General features: G+C 44.0%; 1 protein-coding gene across 1 annotated transcript in view; it reads left to right on the forward strand.

The window, feature by feature from the left end:
* LOC138170941 (G-protein coupled receptor 83-like) overlaps positions 1-7,140 on the forward strand; it is a 19,840-nt gene extending 12,700 nt beyond the window's left edge. Inside the window, exons 3-4 of the mRNA XM_069100371.1 lie at positions 2,965-3,098; positions 6,049-7,140. Coding sequence (XP_068956472.1) covers positions 2,965-3,098; positions 6,049-6,673 — 759 coding nt within the window. The 3' untranslated portion in view covers positions 6,674-7,140. The remainder of the gene's footprint in view (positions 1-2,964; positions 3,099-6,048) is intronic.
* The last annotated feature ends 11,512 nt before the right edge of the window (positions 7,141-18,652 follow it).

Consider the following 18,652-nt stretch of genomic DNA (forward strand, 5'->3'; position numbering starts at 1 on the left):
GAGAGAGAGAACTGGAGACAGAAAGAGAGACAGAGAAAGACAGAGAGACAGGGAGAGAGAGAAAGAGACAGACAGACAGAGAGAGAGGAAGGAGGGAGAGGGAGAGAGAGAGAGAGACAGAGAGACAGACAGAGAGAGAGAGACAGAGAGACAGAGAGAGAGAGAGAGAGAGAGAGAGAGAGAGAGAGAGAGAGAGAGAGAGAGAGAGAGAGAGAGAGAGAGAGAGAGAGAGAGAGAGAGAGAGAGAGAGAGAGAGAGAGAGGGAGAGAGAGACAGAGAGAGATGGAGAGAGAAACACACAGAGAGACAGAGAGATGGAGAGAGAACTGGAGACAGACAGAGAGAGAGAGAGAGATGGAGAGAGAAAGAGAGATGGAGAGAGACAGAGAGATAGAGACAGAGACAGAGAAAGAGAGAGAGAAAGAGAGGGAGAGACAGAGAGAGAGAGACAGAGAGAGACAGAGAGAGAGAGGGCCGCTCTGGCTTCAGCATTTCTAAGATCATTGGTAACTTTGTAGAGAGAAAGTTCAGTTGCCTGATGAGGCCAGAAGCCAGAAGAGAGCAAATGGAAACCTCCAGTATAGACAGCTTTTTCAAGGAATTTGCTTGAGAAAGAGAGAAGTATAGAAGACTAGCCAGCAGGCGTGTTACGGTTTACCAAAGGGATTTTTGGAGGTTGGAGGAATGTCATTGTGTAGGTAGGCAGCAGGGAAGGAGCTGGTAGATTGGGAGAGACTGCAGATGAGCGAAATGTTGGGGGTGACAGTGGGGGGCACTCTGCCAGCCTGGGGCTTCTTAAACTCTGGACTTCCATATGGGGATGCTGAAGGGGCCGTGAGTGGAGAATCCTTGTAGACAAGATTGTAGAGGGTGGGATCAAGGGTACACGTAGAGGGGCTGGCCCTGACCGTGAGAAGGTCCACCTCTTAATCAGAAACTGGAGGAAAGGGGACATGGTGGGAAATGATGTGAAGAGGGTGTGAGATAAGGAGAAGGGGTGTAACATCCTCTCTCTGTTCTGTAGTGAGATGGAGGGAAAGAGGCAGACAGGAGGAGGAATCTGGGTTTGGAGTTTGGTGAGGGGTGAAGGGTGATAGGACAAGGGGGCAAGGGGCCTGAGTGTAAGAAGGTAGCTTAAAGTTGGACTGACTCACTAAGGGGGTAGATGGAAGGAGAATGTAGCTATAGCAGAGGTGATACCTTGGGAAAGGCCTCAGCAAAGAGGTCATGATGAGGGAGAAGATAGGGTTAGGAGGAGGAAAACCTAGGGAGATGTAAAATGGTGAGAGACTATGTCCTGAGAGAGGAATTTCAGAACCTTGGAGGCGTGATGACAGTCACCAAGAATGATTTCTGTCATCCACGTGTATGTAGATGTCCCCTAGGAGGAAGGCAGGAGTTTGGGTTGTGAGAAAGATTATGAGGCAGACCCTGAGCTCCCTGAGAAAGGAGGGGGAATGTGCTGTGGCTTGGTCAGTAATGGCCACCAGGATCTGGTTTGTGTATTTGGATAATGGAGGAGAGGTTGTTGAGCGATGAGGGTAGAGGTTGAATCTGGAAGTAGCTGTGACAGAACTAAGGAGTGTTCAGATGTCCCCACTGGTCCTGATGAGTCAGCGGGTGTTCTGATAGAAGCAATAGCCATTATTAGAGAGGATGGCCAGGGATACAGAGTCTACCAGAGGGAGCTAGGTCTGTCAGAGCCAGAAAATGGCAGAAGCAAGAGACCCAAGAGGTCTCAAATGAAGGGAAGGCTGTTCGTGATAAAACAGGGATCCCAGAAGGCATGGAGGCAGGGTTGGGAAGATTTCGAGAGGTAGAGTCGAGGTGCCTAGGGATTAGAGAGTGGGCAGCAAGGGTTGGGGAGGGGACTTTGCTCTTTGCATTCAGTATCAAAGAGATTGGCAGAGTAAGACAGGGAGGTAGAAATTTCTTTCCCATCTGTGAATGGGTCCAAGAAGAGTAACAGAGGAAGGGGAAGGCTCTTCCCAATGAAGGTCCAGGTCAGGGACCTGGTCAGGTTCAGTCCCAAGGGCTGCTTCCGATCTGAGTGCCTTGTGCCTCGATGGTCTATCCAGAGTAAGAGAAGCCTGCTTTGGGAATTGGGGTAGGTTATTGTGCCTAATGTGGCTGGGGTTCTGACTCTGCCTTCTGGATTCTTCCTTAGCCTTTTGAGCCAGATTCAAATGTTGCCTCCTTCACAAAGTTTTCTTTGCTTCCCCCCACGGATAATAAGTCTTGGCTCACCCAGCACTCTGTCCCTCTTTGGATGCCTTTATCAACCTTTGTTGTATGTCTGTGCTCATAATGTGTCCCTGTCCCAGGCTGTAAGCTCCCAGGGATCCAAAACAGGAGCTCCCCAAGAACCTAGTACAAATTCTATGCCAATGTGCATTGAATCAGTTTTCTGAATAAATAACTAAATGCCCCATTCCCAGCATCTTAAAACCCATTCACTCTTAAGCTCATAGATTGGACCACAATAGGTCCCTGCCCAACCTCCACTTAATGGGTCCTTCCTGGCTTAGAGTGAATGCCCATTGTAACTGTTTCTCTTTGGAACAGCAAGCTTGAGGGTCTCCTCCTCTCAGCTTGATTTCTTTTTCTTTTTTTCTAATTAAAGGGGCCATCCCTTGACTCACTTCTTTAAGAGCCCTATTCCCTGAATGGTCATTACCTCATTCTTAAGTGAGTTTGGGAAAAGACCTTCGCCTAAAAGGGCCTGGGTCTCTCATTGAATCCTGGGGCATCTCCAGTCACCCTGATTGATACCTGGCCACTGGACTCAGATGGCTCTGGAGGTGAAGGTGAGGTTGGTGACCTTGCACAGCCCTGCCTCACTCAGATCCAAGCCAGCTGCCAGTCACGGCATCATTTCCCTGATGTCACGGTCCTCTTTGAGAATGAAGGACAAACACAACCTGTGGTTCCTGAGGAAGATATTTGCCCTCTGTCTCTTTCCAGGTAACCATGCAACCTCTGAAGCCTCGAATGACCACCACGAAGGGCAGTATCTACGTTATCATTATCTGGACCCTGGCCAGCTGCTTCTCCCTGCCACACTCTATCTACCAGAAATTTCCCCAGTTCCGTACTATGTAAGTGGCCCAGGGGAGGACTGGCAGATGTTCTTGGCTCTCTGAGGGAAGTGCTCAAAGTCACCTGGAGGGCCCCATTTTAGAGGTGGGGGAACTTCTGCATGCAGAGACTTAATAGGAGTCTTCCTCCAAACACATTTCTTGTCTCCCTCCCCTTGGCTCCCATGTCTCCGCTCTGGGCTGGGTGGCTCAGGAAAGAAGAGGTGGGGGAGGAGAGAAAACAAACATATATATTAATGTCTACTATGTGCCAGACACTGTGCTGAGCATTTGGTCCTCACAACAATCCTGAGATTGTTATTATTATTATATTATATATAATGATATATTTTATTATATAATCATATACTATATTATATATAATTATATGATATAATTATATAACATTATATAATGATATATTGTATTACACATAATATAATTATATATTATATATAATGACATATTATATATAATATATTATATAATAACATATATCATATTAGTTATTATTATTATTGCCCCCTTTTTTACAGTTGAAGAAACTAAGACTGTCAGAGGTTAAGTGACTTGCCCAAGGTCTCATGGCTAGTCAATATCTGAAGCTGAATTTAAACTCAGATCTTCCCAACTCTAGGCCCATTTCTCTATCCACTGAGTCACCTTGCTGCCTTTTGGGAGGAAGATAGGAGGGAAAGGAAGGGAGTGGAAAGGAATATAGTACCAACTTTATCTCATTTGATTTTATTTGAGTGCACAGAAGAGAGTTCCCTCTCAGACCCATTAAGAACATTTCCCAGTAATTTCCAAGTGGTTCCTGCCTAGGCACTGCATTGTGCTGGTCTATGCCAACGTGGAGAAACAAAGGCCCCCAAAGGATACCACTTAGCCCATTCGTGGATTGTGTTCCCATTTACACTTGTGTTCCCAAAGGTCAAGGCTTTATGCTCTGATCTAGGCCATCAGTAAATGAAAACGTATTTGTATTTCATACCCGAATCAGCAAACACCTGTGTTGTTTCATTGCTGAGGAATGCAGATGGCTTTTAGGACATAGACAACTTGTTAGTTTTGTCAGCCGAAATATATGCAGATATACAATGTATGAATGTGCTAATTATTATTCTCACCTCTGATTGTGCGGTACTCTTTACTCAGAATACATACACACAAAACATTAGCTAATTTACGACTCATTATGAACTTGGTACAGAGGGAAGAATACTTGATTTGGAATCAAGGGACCTGGGTTCGAATCCCCCTTCTGTCACTTGCTACTTTTGTGACCCTGGGCAAAACCCTTAATCTTTCTGGGCCTCAGTTTCTTCACCTGTAAAATGGCAGGGTTGGTTTAGACATATCCTTCTAGCTCTAAATTGGGTGCTCCTATGAAGACCATGATAGTGTCCACCAAAAGAGATAACGCAGGCATGAAGGAAATAAGCATTTGTTAATGTGGAATATGACTATGTACCAGGTGCGATAGTAAGTACTTTACAAAAATGATCTCTTTGGATGCTCACAACAACTCTGAGGGGTAGGTCCTATTGTTATTACCCCCCAGTTTATGGATGAGGAAACTGAGGGAAACATAGGTTAAGTGACTTGCTCTGGGTTATACAGCTAGGAAGTGTCTGAGCCCAGACTTGGGCCCTTTTGCCCCTTGGGTGAAGCCTATGAACCCTTTCTCAGAATTATGTTTTTAAATGCATAAAAATAAAATGCATAGTATTACCAAGAAAACCAATTAGATTGAAATAGAATGATCAAAATGGGCTGCTAGGTGGCACTGCAGTGGATAGAGGCTCAGACACTTCCTAGCTGTGTGACCCTGAGCAAATCACTTCACTCTCTTTGCTTCAGTTTCCTCATCTGTAAAATAATCTGGAGAAGGGAATGGCAAAGCACTCCAGTATCTCTGCCAAGAAAACCCCAAATGGGGTCAGGGAGAGTCAGACCCAACTGAACAACAACAAAAATTATCAAAGTGTTAAAAAAACAAAACAATTCATGGATCCCAGGTTAGAGCCCCTGATGTAGAAAAAAGGTACTGGGGTGGGGGAGGTATCAGAGGGCATGCTATATGAAGATTAGTTGCATGAAATGGGGATATATAGTCTGGGGAAGAAAACACTTAGGAAAGATTTTAAGTATTTAGAAGGCTGTCTTATGGAGGAGGAAATAGACTTATTCTATTTCACTTCAGAGGTGGGGAACTTGCCAGCCTCGAGGCCACATGTGGCCCTCTAAGTCCTCAAGTATGGCCCTGTGACTGAATCCAAACTCCACAGAACAAATCCCCTCTAGTTCCTCCAGTGTAGCCCTTTGACCGAATCCTAGAGGATTTGTTCCACGAAGTTTGGATTCAGTCAAAGGGCCACACTGGAGGACCTAGAGAGCCACATGTGGCCTCAAGGCCACAGGTTCTCCACCCTGCTTTAGAGCAAGAGGGGGAAGCCGTGGAGATGCAGATTTAGGTTCTTCCCACCAACTTCCTAATAACTCAAAAATTTCCAACGTTGTGAGGTAGTGAGTTCTTCATCACTGGAAAGCGTCAAGCAGTGACTGAACAACCCCTTGTTGGGAATATTGTGGAGGAGATTGAGGTTGGACTTAGTGGTCTCTGACATTCTGGGATGTTTCCCCGTATGATTCTACCACTTCATATAACTAGATGTGACTCTTGGGAGAAAGCCAAGTAGACATTACTCTTATAAATTGTAGGATCGCATGATTCATAACTGCAAGGGTTCTTAGACATCATTTATTCAAACACTCATTTTACTAAGGCCACACTAATTCCCAAACACTTTTTTGTGGTGTACCAAGAATGTGCTAAAAGAAAAGGGAGTGTCTGAGAAATTTGAGGTGGGGTTCAGAGCAGGTCTTCTGCATACAGATCCAGCCTGAGCTCCATGTCTCTGATCTCTTTCACCCATTTCTCTGTCTCTGTCTGTGTCTGGCACAACAGGAACGAGACCAACAGAATGACCTGCCTTCCCAGCTTCCCCCACCCTTCAGATAGCTTCAGGAAGTACTTGGACCTGGTTAGCTTCCTTTTGCTGTACATCCTGCCTGTGTTGGTGATTTTGGTCACCTACTCACTAATGGCCAGGAAGTTATGGGTGAGGAATTCCATCCAAGATATGGCATCAGAGCACTCTATCAACGGCCAAGAGAAGAAAAGAATGACCCTGAAGATGCTGCTCATAGTGGTGGTGGTCTTTGCCATCTGCTGGCTCCCCCTCCGTTTCTATGAGGTGCTCCTGTCCAGCAAGGTTATCTACAGACATGAGGTTATTTATTTTGCTTTCCACTGGTTTGCCATGAGCAGTACCTGCTACAACCCCTTTATCTACTATTGGCTCAACAAAAGTTTCCGAGATGAGCTCAAGTTGTCTCTGAGATCTTGGTGGCAGAAGACGCTAACCCGTGAGCAGAGGCAACCCAGCATCATATCCATTTTTCGCCATACCTTGAGGGAATCTTACCCTTTCTGGGAAACCAATTTTGGGATGCCCAACACCGAAGAGGAGCCCCCCCCATGTGACCAGATAGACCAATCTGGTGTCCTTCCCATCATAGAAATACCTTAAGCTGATGGGGCTCTGATGGCCAAGCTATCCAGTCAGAATAGGCCAGAGGCTGGGGTCACAGTGGGTTAGCTGTACCCACTCCTGGCTGGGAACACATAGCTTAGGTCATTCTTGGGTGGGGGGGGCATGTTTGTACTACTATTTCGGCCTCTCTCCCTCTTTCCTGATTTTTGTGGTTCTTTTCTTTCCTTCTCTCTTTTTGTGGGTCATAGGAATGTTGCCAGGCCTGTTACTATAGGTTCTCGACAGTTCACCTTGTCTTCTGATGTCTTTTTCTCATAATTGCCATTGTTTGCTTATCCATGCTTCAGTATGTCCATCAATGTCCTGGACCTTGTAGCCATAGATCCACCAGTGCTTGAAGATTCTGTTCCATGGTTGTCTGTAAACCTTGTAAAATGAAAAAATATTCCCAGAGAAATTCCAGAAGACTTGTTTCTGAAATGTCCAATAAATGCTTGCTGATATATCTGTGTAGTTTCATGGAAAGATCACTGATTCTGGAGCCAGAGAAGCTGGGTTCAGTACTCTCTGATACTACCTTCGTGACCTTGTGCAAGTCATTCTATTTTCCTGGGCCTCAGTTTCCCCTTCTGTAAAATGAGGGGCTTAGTTTAGATGATATCTAAGGCCCCTTTTTGCTCTAGGTCCAAGATCCCATCATTTGGTGTTCTGAGATCTCAAAGCACCTTGCAAACACCAGCCCTCATAATCCCAACTTAGTGACAGAGAGAGAATGAGAGATCTCAAAGCACTTTATAAAGACCAACCCTCATAATCCCAACTCAGTGACAGATAGCATGAGAGACTCATCTTTTTTTCCCCCACATGTGGTACAAACTCTAAATGATGCTTCAAAATTTCTATGATTCTCCTATTTCCTGGCTCTCCTGCCTCTCAATATATTGGATCACAGAGATTTGCATTACTGATTTTTCCCTTTTCTTGGCTTCTTTTTCTACAAATATAGAAAACCTGCATGATTAAGATAGGGATAAAGATATTCTATCTTTTCCTAACTCTTGGCCAGGGGAGGATTCAAACTCAGCAAGAAAGCGATGGATGGCTTGGGGGAAAGAGAGAAGAAATATTCTCATCCTTTGACCATTTCCCTTCATCTGAAGACTGTTCTTCAAAAATCTGAGGGGGTGTGACAGTGGCAGGGATGAAGAAGAGATCTGCCCTGCCTGACGCCATTTTCCCCTTGGAACTGACCACTGTGAAATCAACTGGGTGGGTGGGTGGGGAGTTGCATGCTCCATTCTTTTACCTCATCAATTAATCAATCAATTGACAAGTATTTACAAAACACTTTCTTATGTAGGTGCTGGGCACTGAAGATTACAAAGAAAAAAAACCAGTCCCTACCCTAGGATCATAGACTGAAAGGGAACCTTAGCAATTAGTTATTGAGTCCAACCCCCTTCTAGGTTCATACATCTAGAACTGGCAGGGCCCTCAGAGGCCAACCCCCTCATTTTATAGAGAAGGAAACTGAGGCCCAGGCAGGTGGTGAACTGACTTGCCCAGAGTCACACAGCTAGCACATGCCTAGGCTGTCATTTGAACCCACCAAATCAAACTGCCTCAAAGAGCTAATATTTGTTATTCTCCTTATTTCCTGTTCCCCTTCCTCTTCCACCTTTTTCTCCCTCCTCATCCTCATTCCCCTAGCCTCTCTTTCATCTGACTCTTCTCTCTCCTTTCTGGCTTCTCTCTTTCCCTTCCAACGGCTCCATTTCCTCTTCTCTCCATTCCTAAGGGAGGAAGGGGAATTCCTAGTGAATTTCATTTATACTTTTCCCCTAGTTACCAAAACCCATTCCTAAGGTACAGAGACATACACAAAGTGACCTGGGCTTCCATTCCCAATGGTCTTTTCCCTAGAAAAGAGTCCATGTGGTGAGAAGCCTCCCAGGGTCCCCCAGGCACATGCCTTCCTGCGGGTTCTTTGCTTGTTTAAGGAATGCTACAGCTCTCACTGAGGTGGTTGGGCAGTCAGGTATGTCCAGTTCGAATCACTATTGTCTGATTCATTTCCTCCATGACTTTCTTAACCCTTCCTCCCTCCCCAATCATATAAGACTTTTCTTATTCGCTGGAGAGAGAATGTAATTCCCATGCTACAAGTCAAACTTCTTTCCACTGTGGTCCACCTTGTAACCAAAAGCAAAGAGGAATATTCCAGGAAGACCCAGGCCCAGCAGGCAAATGCAAAGATTTGCCTTCCATCAGCTACAGATAGCATTACTTCCCACCATTTCTGTCTCTCGGAACTCTTAGGAGTGTCTATTCTCTTATCTAGTGCAAGTATCTATCTATGTATCTATATCTATATATGCATGTATGTATGTACACATATACACACACATATATGTATTCTTGTTTGCATAGTTTAAATTTCATATACTAATCAGCAATTATTAGGTACTGAGCACCCAGCCTTCTCTGAGGAGACAGCTGTTGTCAAAAGTCTATGGCTTGTACTAGGGCCTAGTAGGAGGGTATGGATGCCTCAGTGTTGCCTATCCACACTGCTGAGGGAACCTACTGATAAGGGGAAGGATGACTTGCCATTTCTAAATGTCTCCTGGGAGGAATGGTGGATGGGGGACCCTTCCTAGATGGTCCTTCTCTCATACCCACATCCAAATGACTACAAAGAAACCACTGTCTTGGTCCAACTAAAAGAATCCAGATGAGACATTATTTACATATGATGCATCAGAGTGCCCACTCTAGAATAGGAGAGAACAGTATGGGTGAATTAATGTTCAGTTACAGGCACTTGGAAAGACATCCACCAGCACCACATGTTGGCCCTTCCTGGGCACATGGCATTGGGGACGCGCTCCTAGGATCCCTGTGGGAATTTTCGCCTCCTCTCTAGACACATATATCCTTGTACACAAATACATATACATGTAAACATACATGTACATAAACACTCATGTTCTCATACGTGCACACATACACACACTCTGAAATTCATGGGATTGACTTAGAGGCAGACGATAATCCACTCACTTTACAATGAGGAAACAGATCCAGGGAGGTGGCCTGATTTGCCCAGCGTCACACTGCTAGCTGGTATCAGAGGTACGTTTGGAGTCCACACCATCCTGACTTCAAGTAATGAGAATACCGTTTTCAACAATTACACTAGGACTAATGCTTTCAAGCCAACGTGTGATCTCCTTCAACATCTTCCAATGTGGGTGGCCAGATGTGATTCAGTGATGCAGCTGTGATTCCAACTAGTTTAGGGACTCCTTTGGGGAATTATTTCCCATTCTTTTGAATCACATCAATGTTGGTGAATCCTCTGAAGGTGGGTCTGATTTTTGGAAATGGCCAAAAATCATTCTGAGCTAAGCCTGGTGATTTAAGACTGGGCCATGCTAACACGAAACCAAACCAAACCAAACCAAACCTTCTCTGAAGGTTTATTTGGAGCTGGAGCAGCATTATGGGGGGGGATATATCCTTAGGTCTTGATTCATCTTTTTTTGTGTTTCCCAGAATTCCTCAGCACTTCTAAACTAACTCATCCCTGTTGTGCTCTATGACATGAATTCTGTATGAATTATGACATTGATGGCAAAAAGGGAATTTTATATTCTCTTCACTTGCTTCCCCCCACATTTCCATGGGTCGTGAGGATGTTGACATTCCACTGGAGACTTTGATATTCCTAGTTTCATCACTTTTTATTGCTCCCCCTCAACCCCATTCTTCCCTCTAGTCTTTTTGAAGGATCAGAACAAACGATTAATCTTTATATCCGTGTTTCATGCCCAGCACAGACATTAGTGAAGCTTTCATCAGGTTCAAGATTTCTCCCCCAGTGGGGCTGTTTCTTTATGGAGATGTCATTCTTCAACCAGGACACTCAGGTGTTAATCACCTACTTGAACAAACCGGGCTTTAGACATCTTTACCATTTCTGTTGACCTTGGAGGGAGCTGGAGGACTGTCTCATGCACCAACATGGTTATCCTCCTGACCCTCTTTAACCTTTTTGGACCAGTCATAAAGTCTGGATCTTAACGTTGATCACTAAAAAAGAACCATCTTTACCATTCCAGGTTCGTCACTTACAGAATTCATGGATGTATATGCAGATGAATATGAATTCTTGGTGGCAAAGAATTAGTTCTGATACAGAGTAATGATTTAACAAACATAGCTCTTTTTTGAGCACAGCTCTAGGTATGACCCAGGGCGACCCCTCCTCTTTGCAGATGATGGAAATTAGGCTCAGACACATTAAGTGACTTGCCTATGGTTACACAGATATGGAGTGGCAGATGGGAATTGAAGACAGGCCTTGCTGATCCCCAGTCTAAGTATCTAGTCACTATGCCATCTGGTACTGACCAGAAAACCTTGAAGGTTTTAATGCTGAAAGATGTCAGCATGTTTCTGCTATGATTGGACCTTTTCTGTTTCCAAAAAAGTATATACAGAAAGCAGGTTCATAACAGTCAAACTATTACCACTAGCACCCCCATGTACATATGGGAGCAGCTAGGTTGCACTGCAGAGGATAGAGCACCAGGCCTGGAGTCAGGAAGACTTGAGTTGATAATCTGGCCTCAGACACTTTCTAGCTGTGTGACCCTGGGTAAGTCATGGCATCCTCTTTGCCTCAGTTTCCTCATCTGTAAAATGAGTTAGGGAAGGAAATGGAAAGCCCCTCCAGTATCTTGGCCAAGAAAACCCCAAATGGAGTTATGGAGAGATGACTGAAATGACTCCACAACAACAATAACCTCTACATAGAAGCACAGATACACAAACACATTCACACATGCACACACATAAACTACATCCCCCTTCTTCTCCCCGAAAGAAAAGCAGAAATAACTTAGAGTAATCAGTAACATGTACTTTGGTGCTTCTCTCACTGTGTGCCACATGGAAAGTGACATCATCTGCTGGACTTTGCAGAGGATTGTGGACAACTCTAAGTGAGGGCTTGGTACTGTCATAGAGGGACCAGAGGAGGAAACTCCTCATTGCAGAAAAGATTCTGCATGAAAACAGCTGTCAACTGGGGATTCCTAGAGAATGAGGCCTGCTGGCTAGGCCTTTTGTGGGACCAGAGGGCCAGACTTTTTTGGACCTCTTTACAAGAAATTTCTCTAAGTTATGGGGTACTTATAGTTGCATCCCCAGGCTGCTGAAGCTCCTTGTTCCGGGAGTGGTCCACTGCCTTAAACCAGCAAGTGCCTTCCAAGTTCCACATTTGAACCCAGGGTCATCAGATCAGGGTCAGCATTCTGCCAGTGCTGAAGACCACTCATGCCAAAGCCTGACTCTGGACCACAGTGCAAGCCTTGTTGGTGGACATCCCATTGTCCTGTGTTCCCCAAGAGGGGGAAAGGAAATTAACTGTGGAGGCATGAGATGTAAATGGAAAGTGGTTGTTTTTTTCTTTATGTCAGCTTTTTTTGTGGATGCTTGATCTCTAAAGTATTGATGCTTAAGAGGAAACATATGGGTTGTAAGCCCAGATGTGACTCTAAAGCTATGTAACTCGTGTTAGTAATAGACCCTGTACACCTGTGCAATTGTGAACTTGAATTTTGAAACTCATATTTGTATCAGTCACAGGGGACTTCCTAAGGGCCTGAAATTGGGGTCAGATGGTTGATTTAGCTGCTGAATAACATCGATGGAGTCAGATTTTATCATTACAACAATGTTGGGTTTTTTGTCTTTTTTGGGGTGGAGGAGGAGAATCTCCCCTCTGTCCACAGTAATAGAATAGTTCAGCCTGGGTGGACAAGGTAACCAATGGGGAGGGGTTGATTGTCCTGAGCACAGGTGGGCCTTGCTTCACACAATAGGCCTGATCCTAGGGAAACTGGTCTGTGAATTGAATTCCATGTTAAATACAGCATTTAGATGAGTCCTGAAATGAATTAAAAACAAAACCCCAAACAAGCCAAGTTTCCTTTTGTAATGAAAACAAGTTTGGATTTTTCCCCCTCGAGCAGGGCCCACTTGTATTTTCATAGAGTGAGTTGAGAAAGGGGAAGGGAGCCATTCCATGAGAACGTATGTTCTCTTGGGTCTCCTGTTCAGAACATTGCTTGGATCTCTTCCATTGAAGGTTGAGGCCAGTGTTTAAATGAACTGAGATGATGGGAAAGTAAATGCCTTCTTTTCCATGCCCCTTAAGTATTCTGTAAATTCAACTCTGAAAATAAATCAAACAAGAGAAAAAAGGTCTAGATGTAAAAACTGAAAAATCCCGACAACAAACTTGCCAGTGACCTTCTCACTACCGGCCCCACCCCATACATTTAGCCTATGGATCCCGGACTGGGCCCTTGCTTAGGGAATAGCTGTGATTTGGTCCTAGGGGAGTGGACTTTGCAAGGTCCTACCTACACCTTTTGGCTTTGTCTGTGGCTCCATGTTGGTCCCTGGAGAAATGATAGGAGGGGTCATTCCCTCCCCCACCTCCAACAATCCAAGGGCCTTCTATCTGCCGCTGGTGGTTCGACCAGTGCTGGGGGGGGAGGGGGGGAGAGTTGGGAGGACCAGGCTATGGTTTTGCCACATTCCCTATAAGCATTCGGGGGTCTTTGACTAGCACAGGCTGACACATTCTGGAAGAAAAACTCCAGCTGGGATGGACTGCCTGATCGGAGCAGCTCTTCTGGGAAGGGATGAAATAAGGCTCTTTCTTTCCATCATGATACAGCCAGAGAATGGACAATGTTTTAGTCTCCTGGCACGGGGAAAGTGGGGTGTGGGCTTTCTTTCTAGTGACTACGGCTTCTGGCATCCTTAACTCATTGTATTGCAATTAAGATGTTGATTGTGGCTTCTGGGTGAAGGGGGAAGTGAATAAAGATGTCCATTTGGCAAGGTTCCCGGTTCTTCCTCTTGCCTGAGTTGGTGGAGTGGAGTACTTTTGCAAGTGGGCCTTTGAGACTAGCAGCAGAATAAAATCATCGTTCAGTCTCTAGATTTACTGTGAGGACGCAAGCCTTGCCCTCGAAAGAGAGCTAATGGCTGGAATTGGGCCCACAATGCCCACAGGTGGCCCATAAACATGAGAGAGAATCAGACTCTTAAGCCCTGAGGGAGCCATCTCAAAGCATTTAAGAGAATCCCCTATTTGAGCAGGAATTCCCTCAACCAGTCTGAGACAACCCTCTGCTTGAGACCTCTTGGGGCATGGAAATCACTACCTTTCCGTGGCAACCCATTTCTTTTTTTGGATAGCTCTAATTGTTAGGAATTTTGTTTTATCCAAATCTACTTTTTTGGAGCTTAACCCAGTGTGTCTAGGCTGCCCTTTGGAACTAATTAAAAACAAGTCTAGTTCCTCTTCTGCACGAAAGTCCTTCCAGTACTTGAAGACCCTTATCATGTACTTCTTTTCTGTCTTCTCTTCTCCAAGGTACATATATTCAATTTCTTCCATCAGTCCTCACACATGGCCATGTCATCAGTGTCCTTCCTATAATCTGTCAGACTCCCTGGGACATAACACTCTATCTAGACACCTTCTGGTCAGGACGGTGGAGAGTGAGAATGAACCTGGCCATTCTCCTCCTGTTTGGGCAGCCTAAGGTGATGTGGCCTTTTGAACTGCCCCAGCTTGCATGCTGCCTTAACCTTCGAGTTCTTAGGTGAACTGCTATGTCCCCATTCTGTACTTGTAGAACTGTTTAAAAAAACCAAACAAATGCCAATCTTTATTTACATTTATCTCCTGTTAGATCTGACCTTTTCCCACTCAGTTTATTATTCTGATCTGTCGGAATATTTTAGCATCTGTATTCTTCCTCCTAATGCGTTAGGCCCCCTTCCAGATTTGTGTCTTTCCACACATGTGATAAACATCCTATTTTGTGCTGTATGAGTCTTGGGATCAAATGAGATAATACACGTGAGCCCTTGGTAAACCGTAAGGCACTTTCTCTGTGCCATAATGCTGGTGATCTGCAGTGGTGCCACAACTGTTAGGCACAGAAGGCCAAGAGATTGGAGATGAGCTTGGAAGGCACTTGAGAACAATTGGGATTCCGTTGTCCTTAACTCTAATAGAGTCACTGTCCCCTAACTCTTTGATGGTCTCTGTAACTGAGACCTCAAGCAGCACTCAGCACAACTCAGTATGAGAACCAATATAGGGAACCTCAATACACACATCAGGACTAAGGATGCGTTTATAATCTGCCTGAGGGCAACCTCAGAATGGAAAAAGAGGCCATTTGTTGCCCTCATCAGGGGTATCCACAACTGTCTCCACGTTCCTGTTCCCACAGTTCTAGTGTCCTGCCGACTCAGTTGTGGTAATGGATGCTTTCATCTGAGAAATCTATTAAAATATTGAAAATAATAATAAGGTCCATTTGAGTCTTTCCTTCAGGATGACACTAATCCACCATTCTCTGGGTTGACTCATTCAAATAGTTCCATAACCATCAGACTATATTATCATCTAGTCTAGGCATGCACAGGGTATTAGACTGTTGTGCTGGTGTTTCCTGGAAAAAACATACTCATTGGTTTTTGCCCTTAGGGGAAGAGGAAAGGCCAATGGTGATGGGGGTGCTAGCATCCCAGGCCTACACCTATGCATACTTCAGCTCAATCTCGCCATCTCATCCACAAAAATAACTTGAGAGACGTTGTTAAAGGCTTTGCTGAAATGTAGGTATATGTTCACCCCATTTTACTGATTCTTTTGTCAGAAAAGGAAATGAGATTGGTGTTCTTGGGAAATGATAGGTTCTCAGTTAACCCATGTAGGTCCTAATGATTATCCTCCCCTTGTGATTATCCTTCATTATGCCAGAATGGAGATGAACCAGGGGTTCAGAAAGTGAAGTCCTTGAATTCCCCTTTCAGGCTATAAGAAATCATATGTCTCCTCTGGCCTGGAGGAATGGGTGGATGAGAATAATTTGTTCCAATAGCCACGAGGGTGGGTAAAGCAGGTGCTGTGGAGAGCTTAGAGCTTAGAGCTTGGTCAAACATCAACGACACCATGGTCATCCACTGCATACCATACCATCACCAGCCATCTTGACTTTTGTTTTGCCACTGGACTTGGATGACTTTGGAAGAAAGAGTGAGGCTGATAACTTTGTGCAGTTCTGCCTCACTTGAAAACCAATTCACACTCGAGTCAAGACATCACCCCATGATCTCATTGGTCTTCATCTTTGAAGATGAAGGATGAACAATAGTTTCCACTGAAAGTGTCACTGCTGATAGGCAGGGAGAGGGCAACAGAGAGAAATGCTCCACTGCCTTGCCATCCACTGCTAGAGGCAAAAGGGAAAAGGTAAAGAGTGAGTATTTAAGTGCTCAATCCTTCCTCCAGAACCGACTCTCAACACTTTTACCAGGGTCATTAAAATAATTCTCCCCTTTAAAAATTCTCAGTTTCTGTCATTCATCCAAACCCAAGGGATAAGTCCATTCTGGTGGTAGAGACCACTCTGACACTTTCATATGCAAAACATTACCAATGAAGGTCTGACAAGAGTAAAGCCCCTCTGTCTCACATTGTACAATAATGTAGTCTACAATTTTGCCAGAATCATGCTCATTAACTTATAGTCTGAAAAATATACTTTATTCTGTTTTCTGAAAATCACAACATGTATGTACCTTCAATTCCACAAGCCCCTTCTCATTCTCCATGATTTTACAAAAATCACTTTGAGAAGTTCAGAAATTAGATCTGCCAGTTCCTTCATTCTCCATGGATATCAATTGATCTAGGCTGGGTGACTTACTTTATTTGAGGGAAGTTATTTTCTTAGCATCTCCTTCATTATGTTGGATTTTAGTACCCTGCTAATAATTTTTTGTTTTATTTTTCCCAGTCTGAAAATCATTCTCTTTGGCAGAGAAATGGGTCATTGCATATCTTAACCTGTTCATTTTTCATTGTGTCTCTTTTTTGTAGCCATGAAAAAATGTTGCTTGGTTTCATTGCCTCTGTGAATGTTCCATGGGCCTAGGAGTGATTCACAGTAGCATCTAGATGAAGAAAATTCTGAGATGTCTTCTAAGGAGTGGGATCACCCCTTGACTGGTAGTGATATCTTGGCAATAAAAGAAAACTAAAAAGAGACACTGGAATTGTTTATGGTCTCTTTAGTATTGGAATTTCTGAGTTCCACCATTTTAGAGACAAGCAGTTTTGGGATCATGAGATATTGACCAGTGTCACCTACAGTTGACTAAGGACTAAAAACCACTATGAATCTTGTTTATAATCCTGATGAACTGGGGAGAGGAAGAATGTTCTCATTCTCTCTCTCTCTCTCTCTCTCTCTCTCTCTCTCTCTCTCTTTCTCTCTGTTTGCCTGATTGCCTCTGTCTGTCTCTGTCTCTCTCCTTCCTCCATTCTATTTTTTCTGTCTAGGGATATTCTTTATCATTCTTGGGAGAGAGCTTATTCAGGGATTTGCTCTATCCATAAGAAGATCCTAGTAAGAAAGGGACATGAAAGGGAGTTATAGTTGGCAATGAAATGTCAATCTATTGTGATAGAAGAGATTTCATCCATTTTCTAGTAAAATTTTTCTCCTACATACCTTAAAGTTCAGCTCAACTACTAAGCTGATGTCTAAATCTATGAGTACCCACTGAAAGGAAATGAGAAGCTGAGCTATTCCAATGGTGGAGAGCTAGAACCAAGATATAATTATAGCAATTTCCATAATTTAGCTTTTTGTCAATACTTAATTCCCAAGGCTAATACCTGTAAGGGGGTGGGATGCCCCAAGGTGAGGCATTGTGGAGGGAGGGAAAGCAATGTAGACTAATGAGGTTTACTGAGACTTTGAGCACCCTTTGGTGTAGGGATGATCACCCTGTTTTGTTTGTGGTAAAGCCAAAGAACCCCTTCTCAGAATAATGTTCTTAAATGCATAAAATAAAACATATGGGATTATAAAGGAAACCAATTACATTGGATTTGTTATCAAAATATAAGAGGAAAAAAACCAAGTTCATAGACCTCAGTTAAGAATCTCTGGTTTAGTGTCTGAAAGAAACTTTGTAGGCTATGAAAAGTGCTACCTATCCCCTTCTCTCCCAACCCAGAGCAGAGGCAAACTGTGGGAGCAGCCAAGTAGATGGATAGAAGTGGGCATCAGATGGCCATCAGACTTAATGGGTATCAAACTCCCCACACTGACTGGATTTTTATCTGGTTTAGGCTTTTTACCAAACCAAACATCGACATTTCAAGTCATTGTCCCATGTCATCCATATGATGTGTTCATTATTTAGTGTGACTTAAGATGCCATTTCATCCTCAAAAAACCTAGTTACATATTCTCTGTAACTAAGACAAGGCTCAAAACTGTTGTAATCCATGGACCAGAACTCTAGACTCTGGGCTTACCTGAACGAGGTACAATCTTATGGCACCCCAAATCATGGTATCTTTGACTTTTTTGCCCCCACCCAGTGTTGCCTTTAAAAAACATCAATCTAGCTCCAAGGAAACTTGTGTCTGGAGTTGCATACATATGGGTAAAAGGGTCCCCAACCCTTGAATGAGCATTCAATACTGAGAATAAGACATTCTTCATTTCACCCAAGGGGCAATGGAGAAAATACACAAAGGGATCACAGTAACCCACAAATACTCGCTACAAATCCTCTTTTTCTGGTAAGTATCGTCTTTCTTTAGGGGTCCAAGATAGTCAACTAGACTCAGAGCACCACCTTGTGGTTTGCATTCCCCTCAGAAGAGAAATGAACTTTCAGACAATGGAGAGGCACGCCCCCCGCCATCAACTTTCCAGTGAGTCTCACTTTCATCCAAGATATATATGTATTTCTCTCTCTCTCTCTCTCTCTCTCTCTCACAAATATACATATCGGAAGTCCCTCGTGTTCTCAGGATCTCTCACTCCCTCTCTCTCCCTCCCCTCCCCCTCCTCCCTGCCCCCACCTATACATATATATATATAATTTTTT

The sequence above is a fragment of the Petaurus breviceps genome, unplaced genomic scaffold, assembly GCF_028583685.1.
Source record: "Petaurus breviceps papuanus isolate PSGF00001 unplaced genomic scaffold, PetGlider_PUasm1.0 400, whole genome shotgun sequence".
Taxonomy (NCBI): Eukaryota; Metazoa; Chordata; class Mammalia; order Diprotodontia; family Petauridae; genus Petaurus; species Petaurus breviceps.